Below are 18,514 nucleotides of genomic sequence, written 5' to 3' on the forward strand. Positions count from 1 at the left end.
AGTGTCCGGGAATTAAACTGAATGCCCGTGACGTTTTCAGCGTTTGCCCGACGATGGCCGCGGGGATTTCAGACTGACTGGGCTCCGCAGCGTCTCATGTTCCCAGCGTCACTGACAACCACTGGAAATACCAGCGGCCGGCCTCCCTTTACGAGCATGAATGGCCGTGACGTACTTCAATGGCATCTGGACTTCAAACTCACAGCGGTGCGGCACACGGACCGCGTGTTGAGATTCGACAGTTCTGCGCTCGCTCCGGGGTCGAATGTTTATCAGCAGAGGCGCGAAGTCCGGTCGGGACTACGGTACTACGAATATGATCGCAGTTGGAGTCTGGGAACCCCGCGAGAGTTCCAGTAACGGACAGTCTGCTGGTATAAAAGCCAAGTGCACTGATGCAGCCGCAGAAGTAGCGGTAGGCTCAGCCTTTGCGGTGCAGCGGGACGAGGTGGCTGCTCAAGATGTGGCTGCTGGTGTGGCTCCTGCTGGTCGAGGGTTTGGCTGCTGAGCGGGTCGGGGCGCACGACATCCCGCTGGAGAGCGGCCTCGGCGCGGTCCCGGAGTCGTCCGCCGCTCTGTCGGACCGGCTACAGAGGATGGACGAGCGTCTGATCCAGCTGGCCGCCCGTCTGGAGTCGCTGACGCACACGGTGGACACGCAGCTGGCACAGCTGGATAACAGCGTGCTGCAGCTGTACAGGGAGCTGGGTAGCGGCCGGCTGACCGAGGCCGCCGCCGAGCTGCGCGGGGTGCTGCAGGAGGCCCGGGTGGCGCCCGCCGACCCGCAGCTGGTCAGCACCCTCAGCCAGCAGATCCGTCAGTCGGAGCAACTGCTGCAGGCGCAGCTCAACGACACGCAGCAGCGGCTGGTGACGCTGCTGGAGGAGGGTCGGCCCGCCGCCTCCCCGGCCACCACGACCGTGATCGTGGAGCGGTGCAGCTTCCCGGACCAGTTCCAGCGGACGGACGAGTGGCGGCCGGCCGACTGCGCGGCCGTCCAGCAGCGCCACCAGCGCAGCGGCGTCTACACCATCTACCCGCCTGTCTGCGGCAACGGCGGCGGCATCCGCGTCTACTGCGACATGGACACGGACGGCGGCGGCTGGACCGTGCTGCTGAGGCGCGCCGACCTCCCCGGCCACCAGGACTTCGACCTCGGCTGGGACAGCTACAAGTGGGGCTTCGGCAACCTCAGCGCCGAGTTCTGGCTGGGCAACGAGTACATGAGCCTGCTGACCAGCATGGAGCAGATGCAGCTCCGTGTGGATCTGAAGGACTGGGGGAACGCCTCTGCCACCGCCAGTTACACGCCGTTTTCCATCGGCTCCGAGCAGCAAAAGTATGCACTGAAGGTCGGCAAGTACGAGGGGAACGCCGGCGACGCCCTGACTTATTACAACACCATGGCGTTTACTACCAAAGACCGCGATAACGACAAGTGGAGTAAGAACTGCGCCCAACACTACCAGCACGCGTGGTGGAACAAGTCCTGCCTGCACTCGACACTCACGGGACCGTACAAGAAAGGTGCTCTGAAAAGCAGCTGGGCAGGAGTGACCTGGAAACAGTGGAAGGGCGATAGGTATTCGTTGAAGCACGTTGAGCTCAAGATGAGACCGGTCAACTACATGACCTGGTGTCACAAACTGGCTCAGGAAGGCGTCAGCGAGTGACGTCTGGCCCACCCGATGACGCGTAACATGTCATCTGACGTGGAATATCAAAGACTAGCTAAACACATCAGGTCTCCTTTCAACGAATGTTTTTTGTGTATATGCAGTGTAAACTATATTATTAATATTGCTCGTGCAATGTCACGAGAACTTAATGTGTGACATTAGAAGCAGGTCGTTAAACAGGGACTCGATTGAACCGTTTGACTAAGGACGTTGCTTCATTTTACTCCTATTGATTTTCGCCTTGTTTGTAATACATATATACTTAGTACATACCTATGTCTGATATACCTGACCGATTATTTTGCATGAATCATTAATTACTTAGGTCAAGGTCTGTATCTGGTAGCAGAGGTATGTTTTGACCCTTAACCCGGGCACCGACGGGGGTCTGCGCCAACTTACAATCGACGGGGTGGGGGGCGGATATCCGCCCTCCTCGAGATATCGAGAACGAAGCAAGATCGCGACAAGCGATAAACGGCATGGGGTAAATACGGACAAAGTCTACAAATTTTACCGAGGTAATTTCCAGGTCAGGTCAAAGATGACGTCACAGGGGTCAAAATAGCGGCGCTAGATATGAAGTTCTTTTCGAATAACTTTCGAAGTAGCTAGGCTGGGAACAAACTAAGAGCACAATCTTGATCTTTTCGCCGATCCGCATCGAAACATATAAATTTTGACGTTGAAAGGTCAAGGTCAAAGGTTGACCTCAGGTTACGTGACCTCAAAGTCATCATGTATATCATTCGATGCGGCTTGACGAGCTGTACACATTAAGAAAAGTCGCTCATGGTATATCAGGCCATTCCGACGCGTCATTTAGTGAAAAAATAAGGGAGTTGATTTTCCCCCATTAACTTATAATGGAGAGGTGAACAAATTAACCTGACCTTAAGTCATCAATATCAAAATTCCGAAATAAAGTAATTGTAGCTACCCGGATGACTTAATTACATCCTGCAACTTTCAAAGGACTCCGTCATCTACTGTATCTCTGACACGGTGACGAAGTTGCAAAGAAGTGATTTGAGGTCGGGTCATTCGAAGTGACCTGGTGACTTGACCTTGAAAGGTAGGAGGTTCACACTCGCACACAATGTTCAAAATTGATGGAAAATAGTCTATATCTTTATTTATTTATTTATTTATTTATTTATTTATTTGCATGATTGCCAACAGAGCAATATCCACTTCAAGGCGAAGTCATAGGCCTAAAATCAGTAAATCACAAAAAAGCGTAACATAAAATACAAAACTGAGTACAATGAAAATAATACCCACACGTTAAAAAATCTACAGTAAAATTGCAGACAAATAAAATAAGTAAAGTACATCGCACCAAATACCTCAATAAGAGGCATAATAAAAGCCAGTAAATCTATATATTACAGGTAAATGCCTGACCCATCAGTCCTTTTGCAAATTGCCTAGGCAGCTTGCGAACTACCTGATCCTCCAGGCATTTTGCAAACTGCCTAGGCCTTTTACAAAATGCCTGAGTTTCCATTATATATTCCACCGTTTTTGTTGACTACAGGAGTTGACCATATACATTCCACTGTGCCTGAGCCCAAACACATTCCACGGTCACGAGTACAGGGTATCACGAATTGTTGCGGGATGTTGTACTTGTAAGTTGTATCCTGAAATTGATTGCATCGTAGTTGCGTCAGTGTTCTCCAGCACCTCGCTGGCAAGTTATCAGCGGCCACGTCGTCTGTCCCTGCGGCACATGGTGAAGCTCAGAGGCCTCTGTAGCCCATCATGGCCCTAACGAGAATCCCCAGTGGATGCTTCACCGTCTCGACGGTGCAGCGCCTCTGAGCTGCTGTTGGCCGCCCAGAACTGGTTTTCGGGATTTTAGGACTAAAGTACGTATCGCTTAAGTACGTAGGACAAAAGTACGTATGCAAATGTTCCGCACGCAAATATACGTAGGCGATAAAGTTCGTATGCCAAAAGTACGTACGCAAATGTTCGTACGCAAAAGTACGTATGCAAAAGTACGTAGTGCATAAAGTACGTATGTCAAAAGTACGTGCGCAAATGTTCGTACGCAAAAGAACGTATAAAAAAGTACGTAGCGCATAAAGTACGTATGCCAAAAGTACGTACGCAAATGTTCGTACGCAAAAATACGTATGCAAAAGTACGGAGTGTAAAATGTACGTATGACAAAAGTACGTACGCAAATGTTCGTACGCAAAAGTTCGTATGCAAAAGTACGTAGTGTATAAAGTACGTATGCCAAAAAAACGTACGCAAATGTTCGTACGCAAAAGTACGTATACAAAAGTACGTCGTGTATAAAGTACGTATGCCAAAAGTACGTACGCAAATGTTCGTACGCAAAAGTTCGTATGCAAAAGTACGTAGTGTAAAAAGTACGTATGCCAAAAGTACGTACGGTTCGTATGCCAAAGTACGTAGTGTATAAAGTACGTAAGCTAGAAGTAGGGTATAGTAGTGTAAGTTGAGCCACTTTTTCTTTATTGCTGCTCTGTTGCCATACTACAGGGAACTCATGATAAATTCATATACCAAATAATATAGCTTCGTCCGTTTCGCCCATTTAATCATCGAAAAATTTTGTTATGCCTTGTAACAGATACTCATTAAATAAAGAATAAGAAAGGTATTACTCATTGATCAACTTAACCCAAAGGTGGGATACGTACTTAACCCGCGACCTGGTGGGGGGGCTATTTTTTGCCCCCCCTTCAGACTTTTCGATATATCTCCAGAACCGCTGCACTGATCGTCACCAAACTTACAGTACCCTCCCGGACATCAATTTTGCACATTGTGACCAAAAATTTTCCAAAGGCTATGATAGGTTGGCCGGAAATGACGTCAGAGTGACGTCATGTTCTGCCGTTTTCGACCCAAAAAAGGGTTTCGCGGGAAGAGCTGTCAGGCCTATAGCTTTGCAAATACAGAAAAATGATAAAGACATAAAAGCTGTAGAATCAACAGGGCTACAAAACCGCTATCTCGGATTTTTGAAATTTTTGGATTTTGACCCCTAAAAATCAAAAAATAATTTTTTTGGATATAATAATCGAAAAATCCAAAAGGTTTTTTTTTGAATTTCGCAAAAACCGGAATATATGTGATAGTCCTTACTGCCTTCCATCCACATACCAAATTTGAGATTGATACCTCTTTTTTTGGCGAAGTTATAGCGAAAAAACTGTTCAAAATTGATGACGTCAAATTTTCAAACTCAATTTTTAGCAATTCTAGACCCCGTAGCGCAAAACAAAGACCACCATTAGACTCCCCGTGACGAGCTGCATCGAATCAATACCCATTTTTATGCAAAACTATCAACTTAAAAATTTGACCTTTTTTGGCCTGACCTTGACCTGACCTTGACCTGAACTTTACCAGAAAGTGACTTAAGCCGTACCTGATAGTCTTATAACCAACATCATTGAGTTGGGAATGAGAAATTGGCCATAAAACATGCATCACACGACCTTAGTAAAGTTGGGCTCATTTGACCTGACCTGTGACCCTTGGTGACCTGACCTGTGACCTGACCTGGTATTGTCAGTGACCTCTAATAGCAACATATCTACTAGGCAACTGACGCCCTGTCGCTGATTCTCGACAAAATGCGTTTTCCTCGGTGTTTATAGCGCATTCCCTAGAAGACCCGTGAACGGTGAAACATGTCATCTTTGACCTGACCTGTGACGTCATCATTTGGTTTCCTTCGACAAATTTGACAGGCCTTTCGAACGCCGTTTGAATTTTGCGGATCCGTCCAGTAGTTTCGGAGATACGAGGGGGGGGGGGGCAAAAAATAGCCCCCCCACCAGGTCGCGTTATAAACAGACCCCACCGGGGCGCGGGTTAATACCCTACGTACATTTGCTATACGTACTTTTGTCCGTGACGTACTTTTGTCCACACGTAGGGTAGACCGGGGCAAGTCGCCCCGCCGAGGTAAAACGCCTCACCGATGTTTCTCGGAACTGACAGGGTTCTGGGGAAAGATCCTCTCTTCTGTTAACCCGGCCGGGCCCGGGAGGTAATTCCAACCACCGGAGCCCGGGGAGGGGCGTTTTTCGCCCCCCCCCCCCCTGTCTAACTCCGTAAATAAGGGAGCTACGCAAACAAAAGAGATACCAAACGAAACTTCCTTACGAGACGATTCTAAAGCACCCAAAATTTTTGACCTCAGGTCAATTTTCAAGGTCAGAGGTCAAGGTCAAAGGCAAAAACCGGCACATGTGTATATAGTGATCTCAAAGTGAGCGTTCTAGAGGACGGCAGGATGCATAAAACTGGCAAAATTGGGTGTCAAACGAAAGAAGAGAATCATCTGAGAATTCCGAAAATGTGCTCAACATCAAAGGTCAAGGTCAAGGTCATGCTCAAAATTTACCTCACATGCTCAAAATTTACCTCAAACTTTGCACTTTTTCGTACCTACATCTTGCGTGTCAACTTCCAAGATGTTTTGAAATGTTTTGAGGCTTATCAGGTCCCTATTTGTGGTTCATCTTACGATACAAGGCTGCTCAAAGGTCAAGGTCACAGAGGAGAGTCCTTGCTAGAGGCTATTTCACTGATTCAAGTTAGTAATAATAAATAAGACAATTTTGCCATCCGGAGGCTCTAAATAAAGGCTTAGAGGAAAACAGATGCCAGATTCGTGATCAGCGGGTAGGAATCCATCATAAACGACTTTTGGTGTGTCAAGGTCAACCAAAGGTCATTCGAGGTCACATGAGGTCAACATGTGATCATCATCTGTTGACGCCACGCCCCGCGTGGATTGTCCATGAAGGTAATACAATACAATACAATACAATACAATACATCTGTTGATCTGTTGACATCTGTGACAAAAGCCTACGTGTGTATACGTAGGCTTTTGTACTTGTCATTTTCCAAACAAAATATACATCATTCGACGCGGCTTGACAAGGCAAATGCGATGGTACCACTGCCGTAACTCTAGGACCATTTTTGTCGAAGTTATTTGCGAAAAACTAAAACCACAGCTCGGGGTAGTTGACCTGACCTCTGACCTCAGGTCACTAAAACTATTTTTGTATTTTTCTCTAGGTCAAACGCTACACAACCGTGCTCGTAATTTGTCTTTATCTCTAAAACTCTATTTTTAGCAGCTATTTGAAGTTCGCGTCTGTGACACCGAAGTTTGCCGTGCAGGGTTCTAGAAAAATCGACTTTGTGACGTCATCAATGGGGCTAGGTCCAAATTTTTTACTTCAGAAGATGTCAAATTGATGGGAGAAACGGTACTGAAAGTTTCGCTTTCCTCTCCCTATAAACGTTCGGGAGCTATCGCAAATATTCGCCAGGGGGGGGGGCGAAAAACGCCCCCCGGGCCCGCGAGGGTTAATCTAGTGTATGGGGCTTCTTGCCTCAGGCCGTGGGGCGTTTTGCCCTGGGGTTGGGGCAAAATGCCCCATTTGCAGTTCTTCACAAAGCACTTCCTAGCTGGGAGTCCGATCATAAGTGAATGAATTTAAGGGGTGGAATTTAAAGTAAAATGTCCAAAGAACACATTGACCACAAATTTGGCCTTCCAGGTGGTGTGAGACAAAAGTAGGTACCTATGTAGCAAAATAAATTATCTGGGGCGTCTTGCCCAAGGCTACCCTACTTTATATTCTACGTACATTTGCTATAGGTAGGCTTTAGTACGTGACGTACTTTTTTGTCCATACGTACTTTATAACCTACGTACTTCTGCGAGACGTACTTTTGTCCATACGTACCTTTTACCCAACGTACATTAGCTATACGTACTTTTGTCCGTGACGTACTTTTGTCCATACGTACTTTATACCCTACGTACTTCTGCGATACGTACTTTTGTCCCTGACGTACTTTTGTCCATACGTAGTTTATATAGTACGTACTTCTGCGATACGTACGTTTGTCCCTGACGTACTTTTGTCCATACGTACTTTATACTGTACGTACTTCTGCGATACGTACTTTAATCCTACGTACTTTTGCTTACGTACTTTAGCGATACGTACTTTTGTCCGTAACCCGGTTTTCGGGACGGTTAGTGACTTAGAAGAGCTCTAATATCGCCTCATCACTGAAAAATCTGAATCTCTAGTCCTGAATGGTCCAGATTTGGTGGGTTGGCGAAATCCAGCTGAATCACTTTTGGATGACGATAAGTCAGGGTTGCAGCCTGAGGTTAAGCGGCTTCAGCTTTAGGGTAAGGTCTTCAGAAACCAGGGGCTGGCCGATTTAGATGCCGAGTGCCCTGGTCCAGATGCCCTGGTGCCGGACCCGTTAAAATGACACCCATTCAGCACTCTGGAGGGACATGGGAGGGACAACATGACAGACCGTGCCAACCGCGCATCAATTTCGTGACACTCTGTATAGCTACGTCTTGCGTCAATTCCGTCGAGCCACCGTCTCCGTACCTTTCGTATATACGGTGTTGTAGCCGTATGTATAAAAGCTGCGATGTCCAGTATTCTGCCCAGGTGGGCTACTGTTCCGGCAGAGACGATTGATAATGTAAACGTGTAACAATCAAATTTTTGTAAATTGAAACAATATTCTTTTCTGATCAATATCCACCATACTATTTTCAAAAAGACACCAAGGGCTCTTAAAAACAGTGCAATCATTGTACCGAGCGCATGTTTACCAACGAAACCACGCCCGGTGCTCGGCACCCGACGGCCGCTGGGGCTCAGTGTCCTCTGACCTCTCACTTAGTGCGCATCAACCCTCGCCCGCACATGCCATTTTCCCATCCTAGAACGCACATGGGGGGGGGGGGGTTGCCACCCCGCGCCATTTCGTTCCTGTTGGAGATAGAGCTTAGCGGTAAGACCAAAAAGATTCTTTAGGAAGAGACGAATCCAATGATACCCAGTTTTACCTTCTCAGGTCAGTCATTGACCTTCCAGGTCAGGTCAAACTAAAAAATGTTGCTGTTTTGGGTCACCGTTGGATATCAAGTGCGCTGCTTATCATATACCGATGACGATGCCGTTTTCTGGTGCCAAGCCAGCTAGAACCTCTTTGTCACTCTACCCGACCAGGTTTTGGCTGCTGAGGTCATTTCAGGTCAAGTTAGGTCAAGGTCAATTATATGTCTGATTCCTGATCATAAGCCTCCAAGTACTTACGATGTGGGCACCGAATAGCCTGCCTAAATCAGCCCACTATCCCTAATCTAATCTAATCTAATCTAATGTGTTTGTATGTCTGTGTGTGTCTGTGTGTATACTGATGTGTGCACCCATTGTTTATGTGTCCATATTGCATGAAATCATGATCTGAGAAGCTTTTACCAAAAATGTAGTAAAAAACTTCACAAAGTTATTTCCGCTTGCCTAAAACGCACTTATCTTAGATGACCTAGGTTGACCTTGACCTTGACATCTGTACATCGTCGAACAACATGTTCCATGATAGGTGGGAGGTAAGACTGGCATAAAAGGCCGAAATCAAGGTGTCAAAAGCTCACAAGGCCCATAGCCAACGCAAGATGTTGAGAATTGGCCATTTGGGTCATGACATGACCTGAAAAACAAGGTCATAGGTATCTCCGAAACCAAAAACCACAGTGGACATCAAGGAAGGATAGAGGAGCAGCTATACGAAAAATCAGCCGTCTAGCTTTAAAGATGTTGAGTGCAGAGCAGAAAGACTACCGGGGGGGGGGTGGCAACCACCCCCCCCCCCCATGTGCGGGCGAGGGTTAACAACCATTAACTTTTGTAAGCGGCAGTTACAAATGATGCTTACATATACATCGTCGCTGGTGTGAGTTTGATGTCAGGCATTTTGCAAAATGAGGCATTTTGCAAAATGCCTGGGAAAATAATTTCAGGCAGTTTGCAAACGCCTGGTGGGTCAGGCAGTTTGCAAACTGCCTAGGTATTGTGCAAAATGATTGGGCGGTCAGGCATTTTGCAAAATGCCAGAGTTTTCACTTTGCCTGTAACACATCTACCGAATTTCATTGACAAATATAAACCGGTTTTTGAAATATTTAACAATGACCCCGTTTCCATGGGCATCACTGATCCGGATCAGTGCCTCGTAAGGGATTAGGCTGCCCATGGAAACACCCGTAATCCCTTACCGCTGATCCGGATTCTAATCCAGCTTCGAAAGAAGCTGAGCCGTTACGATAGGGATTAATGTTTGACTTTTTAATTTTCTTATTTTCATGTTAATTGTTTTAATGGGCCTGGATGCATATATCACATTAGAAATATTTTATTTAAATTATACTATTACTAAAAAGATATGTTTCAAAATTTGGGCTATATTATTTAAGATTTAAACCATTGGAGATATTTGTTTGTGCATTCCTCCTGCACGGTGTCCAAGGCACGGTGTCCAGGCATTCCGTTGCGCAACAGCATCCACCCATCAGTTATCTTGCTAAGGTCTATTGTGCCAATATTCTTAATCTATTTGTTGGTGTTAGATGGCAAGTCAATTTTGCAATCTTTTCCAGCATTTTTTCATTACCCGTGTAATCCCTTACAGCACAAATGTAGACTTTATCGATGTTGCATCATTTGCCTGTCAACTATTTTCATATATAAGTTTAGGATGACGGCGGCAGAGTGCCGCGGTGGCGCAGCGGTATGATTTTCGTTTTTTGAGCCAAAGGTCTCGGGTTCGAAACTCGGGGTCGCCCGAAACGTTTTCTGAAGTAATGAAAGACGGACGAATTGCTATGTAAATTTATTTGTTTATTTTTATTTTTTAACATGAATCAAACTGAAAAATTAGTTATTGTAGAGAGTTTGGAAGATTTTCCCAATAGCCGAGTTTGCTATCAACTATCGGTATGATAAAAGAAAGCCAATCTTCAGGACGGAAGATCCTAGTCGATTTTTGTACAAGACCAGGCAAAAATGTTAGCTGGAGTTTTTATTAATTGCCAAAGTGCGCCATACTCGTCCCTCCTAAGCCGATCAGTAGCGGCTGAGCTCTTATTTCACTGATCCGGATCAGTACCGGCTTTGCCCATGGAAACGGCCCCAGTCATCCGGATCAGTAGCGGCTTCACTGATCCGGATACGAATCCCCTTGCCCATGGAAACGTAGTCAATTACTTTGGTTTATTTTTCGGAGCCTTCGCTTTTCTTACGTCATTTGCAAGCAATAATTTTGTATCTTAACCCTCGCCCGTATTGGTGTTTTTCCAGCCACGAACGTAAAGGGGGCGGGGAGGGGGGTCCGTTGGACCATCCTTGCCGTTTCGCCCCTGATCGAGCTAGAGCTTCGCGGAAAAAACGAGCATGTTGCCCGTGACGAGAGGAAGCCGATGATCCCCAACTTTAAGGTCCTAGGTCATTGGTTGACCTTCCAGGTCAGGTCAATGACCCAAAAGTCGGGAAAATTGGGACCTGTTAGAACGTCGTAAAGTGTGGCTGCTTTAGGGGTTTTCGGGATGCTGATCACGAATAGCATGTTATCCCGCGCCGGGCCGGTGCTCCGCGACTTCCGCGCCGGGCCGGGGGAGGGTGTCTGAACACCACCCCAGAGTTGTTAAAAAAAACGAATTTTGGAAAAGTATATGGGCTCATGGCTCATGTGGTGCGGTAGGTATTCTTTTCTGAGTACAATGGTGCCTTTTTTCCGAAAAGTGATACTGCTAGGTCAAGCCCCATCCCTTCTACCCCGCAATTGACTACTTTTGATACATCTCAGTGACCGTCGTGGCACGTGCAACGTGAAAAGTCAAGGATGTTCCAGCTTAGAGATGCCACAAATTTGCAATTTCATTACCCGCCCCGCCCCGCAGCTACCCCTTGCCCAACCACAACTACCCGCAAGCTGATTTTGGCTGAGCCGAACCCGCAAAAAACCCGCAATTTTAAAAACCTGCTTTTTCAAGAAAAAAATATAGCTGGGTCAATGCTAGAGCTATATAAACCTTACTTGCTTCATTGCTGTGCAGAAAAAGACAACCAAACAAATAGTAAGGACTTGAAATTGCTATGCTAAGTCCTCAGGAAGCGCACACTGGATAGTGGAAAATGAATAATGCATCTGTTACAGGCAAAGTGAAAACTCGGGCATTTTGCAAAATGCCTAGGCAATTTGCAAAATGCCTGACCGGCCAGGCATTTTGCAAAATGCCCAGGCAGTTTGCAAACTGCCTGACCCACCAGGCATTTTGCAAACTGCCTGAAATATTTTCCCAGGCATTTTGCAAAATGCCTGACATCAAACTCGCACTAGCAACGATGTATAGGTAAGCATCATTTGTAACTGCCGCTTACAAAAGTTAATCGCTGTCAATGCGCACCAAGTGAGGGGACACTGCGTTCTCCGGGTAGCGCCGCCGAGTTCAGGTCACTGAGCCCCAGCGGCCGTCGGGTGCCGAGCACCGGGCGTGGTTTCGTGGGTAAACATGCGCTCGGTACAATGATTGTACTGTTTCTAAGAGCTCTTGGTGGCTTTTTGGAAATACTATGGGTGGATATTGATCAGAAAAGAATACTCTTCCAATTTACGAAAATTTGATTGTTACACGTTTAGGTACATTATCAATCGTCTCTGCCGGAACAGCTGCCCACCAGGGCAGAATACTGGACATCGCAGCTTTTATACACACGGCTACAACTCCGCATATACGAAAGGTACGGAGACGGTCGCTCAAGTCCATTCAGCGTTGGCTCCATCTCGACAGAATTGACGCAAAACGTATAGGTATACAGAGTGTCACGAACTTGATACGCGGTTGGCGCGGTCTTGTCCCTACATGTCCCTCCTGAGTGCTGAATGGATGTAATTTTAACGGGTCCGGCACCAGGGCATCTGGTCCAGGGCACTCGGCATCTAAATCGGCCATTCCCCGGTATCTGAAGATTTTACCCTGAAGCTGAAGCCGCTCAACCTCAGGCCGCAACCCTGACTTACCGTCATCCATAAGTGATGCAGCTGGATTTCGACAAAACCCACCAAATCTGGACCATTCAGGACTAGATATTCAGACTTTTCAATGATGAGGCCGTGAGGTGATATTAGCCGTTTTCACGACGGCCATCTGGTACACATTTGGTTCATATCTGATGTAGATTAGGTGCATATTTGGTCAAATTAGGTTCAGTGTGTCTCTTAGTAGCTATCAGCTAGGGTTGTACCTACTAATTGCTTATATACCTCCTTTGCCATATTATCAGAGAGCATCATCGGTTAAAACACTGAAATAAATTCATAAAATAAAGATATTTGCTGTATTTAGAGAGATTAGGTGCATATTTGGTCAAATTAGGTGCACTCACCGGACAGCCCGTCGTGAAAACGGCTATTAGAGCTCTTCTTTGTCACTAACCGTCCCGACAAGCAGTTCTGGGCCAACAGCAGCTCAGAGGCGCTGCGCCGTCGAGACGGTGAAGCACCCACTGGGCACTGGGGATTCTCGTTTGGGGCATGATGGGCTACAGAGGCCTATTTGAGCTTCACCAGGTGCCGCGGGGACAGACCATGTGGCCGCTGATAACTTGTCAGCGAGGTGCTGGAGAACACTGACGCAACTACGATGCAATACATTTCGGGACACCAGTACAACATCCCGCAACAATTTCGGGACACCCGTATTCGTGACCGTGGAATGTGTCAATGTGAACACAACACATGTGAAATGTGTTGTGGGGTAAGTCACAGTGGAACGTTTATGATCAATGGCTGTAGTCAACAAAAACGGTGGAATATATGGAAACCCAGGCATTTTGCAAAATGCCTGGCGGGTCAGGCATTTTGCAAATTGCCTAGGCATTTTGCAAAATGCCCGAGTTTTCACTTTGCCTGTAACACATCAATACATTTGAAATTCCTTTCTGAAAAAGAGTTCAGTAGAATCTTTCTCTCACCTTACCCTTCAGCATTGGCTGAGGATCAAAATTTCACTCTGGCTCCCTCTCAATGTTAGGCTTCTGCGCCTTCTGGAATGATATTGCTATCAAAATGAATGTTGATATAAAAGATATGCGATTTCCAGTTAAAAATAAATAGTGACACGGTGAATAATGAGTATCCACTCGATCTACACATACAAATCATGCAAAATCCCAGCAAAAACCAGCTCAAGCTAACCACCAATGAACCACGCATTTCTGGAAACATGCGTCAGAAGCGTCACTAACAGCTGATTGCAAGGAATGCTACAGCGACTAAATTATTGCGGCCGTAGTTAGTGCGAGCTTGTTGCGAAAACACCGTTGTATAATGCATATTCATGTGCCATTCTGATAAAATTATTTTACACAACAGCTAAAGTTTTACAATTCAGAGGTTAATCACCGGTTAAGAAATAAAGAAACAGTAAATACTAAATTAAATGTAATAATTTTATAGATGGTCTTGGTAATGTTCTCCGGCTGGTCCTCTCTCGGCATACAAATGATAAGAACGTAAAAAGATAAAAGAAATAAATGCGACCAGCTTCGTGGTTTTGTAACATGTATAACTGCTATTTTGAGGTATTCAAAAACCAAGACAGAAAAAATGATTGCGTCATCAATGACAGCTTTCCTTCGCCTCAGAGACCAAAATTGACGCAGTCAAATGCCAATCCTTGTCAGATTGTCGGAAGTGCGCCAGTATTGTATTGCGTTATGTTTGGGCCGCATGGCAGTCAATATTTTGATTTTTTGTAAGGGAATTGGTGTGTTATTTTCGTAATATAGGGTGGAACAGAACATAGGATAGGTAATCAATGAATTTGCAGCAAATTTTGTTTAGCTGATAGCTCTTTTTTATGCCGACCAGACGCAAATAAAGTAACATGTGGCATTTGCTCTGATTTTCAACATCTCATTTAAGTCTGCGTTCTTCCATAATGTATATCTAGTGCACACTGCACATAGACTTCAGTTCAGCTTCCTATAAGTTTGCTTTCAGGTTCTTTTATGTTTTATGGAATGCTTTCATCAGCATTTATTTATGTTTTGTAGTTTGTTGCTTGTACCCTGGTTTGGTCATTGCTAGACTGTGGATGCTATTGCTGGTTGTTTTCAGTTTTGCATTTGAAATGTGCTTCCTTGATATTTTTTTATATTTGGTTCTGATTTAACCCTCGCCGCACATGGGGGGGGGGGTGGTTGCCACCCCCCCCAGGCAGTCTTTCTGCTCTGCACTCAACATTTTTAGAGCTAGAAGGCTGATTTTTCGTATAGCTGCTCGTCTATCCGTTCTTGATGTCCACTGAAAATTTCAAGTTTCTGTGATTTTTGGTTTCGGAGATATGACCTTGTTTTTCAGGTCATGTCATGACCCAAATGGCCAATTCTCAACATCTTGCGTTTGCCATGAGCCTTGTGAGCTTTTGACACCCTGATTTCGGCCTTTTTTGCCAGTCTTACCTCCCACCTATCATGGAACATGTTGTTCGACGATGTACAGGGGTCAAGGTCAGGGTCAAGGTCAACCTAGGTCATCTAAGATAATTGCGTTTTAGGCAAGCTGAATTTACTTTTTGTGAAGTTTTTTGACTGCATTTTTGGTAAAAGCTTCTCAGATCATGATTTCATGTGATATGGACCCAAAAACAATCGGTGCACACATCAGTATACACACAGACACACACAGACATACAAACACATATAATTGACCTTGACCTAACTTGACCTGAAATGACCTCAGTAGCAAAATTCTGGTCGGATAGTGTGACAAAGAGGTTCTAGCTGGCTTGGCACCAGAAAACAGCATCGTCATCGGTATTTGATAAGCAGCGCACTTGATATCCAACGATTACCCAAAACAGCAACATTTTTTAGTTTGACCTGACCTGGAAGGTCAATGACTGACCTGAGAAGGTAAAACTGGGTATCATTGGATTCGTCTCTTCCCAAAGAATCTTTTTGGTCTTTACTGCTAAGCTCTATCTCCAACAGGAACGAAATGGCGCGGGGGGGTGGCAACCACCCCCCCCCCCATGTGCGTTCTAGGATGGGAAAATGGCATGTGCGGGCGAGGGTTAAAAGTTGTTTTGATGAATATTGTATTGTTAACCTGAGCAAATGCACTTGGCATTGTGTTTTGCATCTAAAAAAGTAAAAAAAAAAAAAATTATAGGTTCTTAAGTCTGACCGCCAAATACCCGCCATACGATAAGTTTTGCTTCTCGAACCCGCCAAAAACCCTGCGGGTTTTGAAAACCCGCAGAAAGCGGGTTCGCGGGTTCAAAAGTGGCATCTCTATAATCCAGCTGTTTTGCAAAAGCAGTGATTTTGAGAGGCTTATATCACAGCAGCCGCTTGGGCGATTGTCTTGCGGTAATTTTTGTAGGGTAGCTGCATCCCTTCTATCAAAGGTCGGATAGGTACTCTTGATCTATGTGAGTGACCCCCACTGCACGTGCAAAATACAAAAAGAAGAGGTGCCAAATTTGTTCCCATTTCAATAACTCGGTAATTACTGGGGCGATTTCGCTGAAACTTGGCATACAGGTAGGCACCCACTAGGCAATGCATGCCCATGTGTTGCGGTTAAGGTGCTACTGCACGTGCGCACGTGCAGGGGGCGCTTCCAGATCTCGAGAACGGCTGGGCCGATTGGGCTCAAATTTGGTACACGGTTTGGGACCAGTTAGTAGGGTGCCGTGCAAAAGTCAGTTTGGACCCCGTTTGCACGTGCGCACGTGCAGAACGCCGCTTCCAGATCTCAGGAACGGCTGGGGCGATTGCGTTCAAATTTGGTACACCGCTAGCGACCGGTTAGAAGGGTGCTTTGCACAAGCCCGTTGGAAGTACCCTCTCGCCCTTCCGCAAGTGCAGGGCTCACTATCTCGCTCGCTTGTTCTTCGCCCCAAAGGCGTTTTACTGGTATAAATAATTGTAAAATAATAGTAAATAATTATCAAATCGACTGCGACGGCTGTAGCAAGCTACAACGACTGAAACCAGCCATTGCGAGCATAACATTTTTTTTCATTTGACTTGCACCGTGATTAATGAGTAGAGTTACCCTTAAATCTGTAGCAGCCCTTTTGAAGCAATGGACAACGCTCTGTGTGGAGTAGGAAATCCATTTAAGACCGCAACGAGCATGGAGAGTTTTCCACCTTATGGGAAAATGAAAGAAGTAGATTGGATGAGTTCCGTTCTGCGTATCGAATGAGCCCGGAGAGATTCGATGACGTCTTAGCTCATATGAAGGACAGACTAGATTATCAAGATGCGAAATACAGGGCAGCAATACCACCTGCTGAACGCCTTGCAATGACTAGTTGTATACGGTAAGACCATTATCAGGGGTTGATGTGCATAGTGCATTCATGTTTGGAAACGTTCACAATATGCGGGATCATTTTAGCTTCAAGCCACTTGAGGGCTTATCAGCTTGACGGACCTGAAGGGCATGCATCTTATTTTATATAACAGTGTGGTTGAGTCAGATAGGTACGTTTATGAAGATGTTAGGTACTTATACTTTGAAGTTGAACTCCTCTTTTGATGTTATCACAATTTTAGGTACTTGGTAACAGGAATGAATCAAAAAGAGGTTGCTCGCTACTTCCGTGTGGGTAGAAGTACGATAAGCAAGATTATCCCGGAGGTATGCGAAGCGCCTTGGGAGGAACTGGTGCCCATGGAGATGCCGAAGCCCGATGCTGCTCGCTGGAGTGCCATAGCCAAGGAATTCGGACATACGCTGGAACTTCCCCAACTGCCTTGGTAAGTATGCGTAAACATTTTGTGTTGAATGTGCTCATATTTGATTATAGCCTTTGGCGGCATTGGCCATGGTGCATCCTATGACGACGAGGGATGGGGTGGGAACGGGGGGCGGGGGTATGAATGCACAATGCAGCATATGTATAACGTGATTTCTTTATTTCTTTAGGGGCTGTTGAACTACAAGGTATAAGGTACGTACTTACTTACTCCCAACCAGCAGCAATGCATCACAATAAAGCCACGTCTACAATGTGAGCCATTTTTTACATACGAAATAGTATGGACGTCTGAGAAACTCGGTGCCAGGGCATTTAGTGAATTTTACAATGCTTGTATCATCGGTAAGCATCAATCGGTAAGCATGAGTCATTTTGAACTGCTTCAGCTTTTGGAGAACAATAAACTAGTCTTGTTTAATGATGCTACTCAGATCCAAAAGACAGCTGAGCAGTGAATCAGTGTCATTTTTATGACAGATATTTGTTGAAGAAATGGCCAAAAAAATGTGTTTGGCTACCAAATCATCCCGATGATAATTTGAATAGCGCTATTCAAACATGCGCCAGCATTTTTGCTTTAATAAAGGCAAGGACACACTTGTGTTATAAATAAGCGTGTCAGCATAGGTCGAATGTCGAAAATTTCCAAGAAGCCAACGCATAACTCGGGAACCAATAGAGCTACAGCGCCGCGGAAAAGTGCATTCGATAGCCCTATTAACGCCCTTTCTGAGTAATTCTCTCAGATTTGACCTACCGTCAACGGTTTTGCCTGCAGGGGGCAAAAACTGCAAAAATAGCCGATTTTTTCGAAAACAGTTTTTCTGCAATAACTTTTGACCCAAGCCTTGTACGAGCTTACTTTTACCGCCATCGTGTTCCTCTCGTCAAGACGCATCGAATGAACTATAACTTGACCTTGAAGGGTCAACTTGAAAATTTGACCTCAGGTCAAGGTCATGACCTGACCGGAAAGGGTCATGTTGCATATCAGTCGATCCGTATCGTCGAGCTGAACACATCTAAGGCGTTTTCATCGCTCTAGAATGCCTCTATCAAAGTTATTTGCGAAAAACTGTTAGATACCATTCGTGACCTGAGATGACCTCAGGGCATAAACAAGGGTCACGGACACCATTTTCAAGTTCAGTGTGTCTAAAAC

The 18,514-nt window shown here is 45.6% G+C and overlaps 1 protein-coding gene across 1 annotated transcript; it reads left to right on the forward strand.

The window, feature by feature from the left end:
* Positions 1–228: 228 nt before the first annotated feature.
* On the forward strand, positions 229–1,949 carry LOC122385619 (techylectin-5B-like). Its single transcript, XM_043374000.1, has one exon. It carries the CDS (start codon positions 462–464, stop codon positions 1,671–1,673), a length of 1,212 nt encoding a protein of 403 aa, XP_043229935.1. The 5' UTR covers positions 229–461; the 3' UTR covers positions 1,674–1,949.
* The last annotated feature ends 16,565 nt before the right edge of the window (positions 1,950–18,514 follow it).

The sequence above is a fragment of the Amphibalanus amphitrite genome, unplaced genomic scaffold (genome assembly GCF_019059575.1).
Source record: "Amphibalanus amphitrite isolate SeventyFive unplaced genomic scaffold, NRLGWU_Aamphi_draft 000225F_arrow, whole genome shotgun sequence".
NCBI classification, from domain to species: Eukaryota; Metazoa; Arthropoda; class Thecostraca; order Balanomorpha; family Balanidae; genus Amphibalanus; species Amphibalanus amphitrite.

What these genes read in the sequence shown, in the direction of transcription:
- LOC122385619 (XM_043374000.1), top strand. Translation starts at nt 462, where the DNA reads ATGTGGCTGCTGGTGTGGCTCCTGCTGGTCGAGGGTTTGGCTGCTGAG.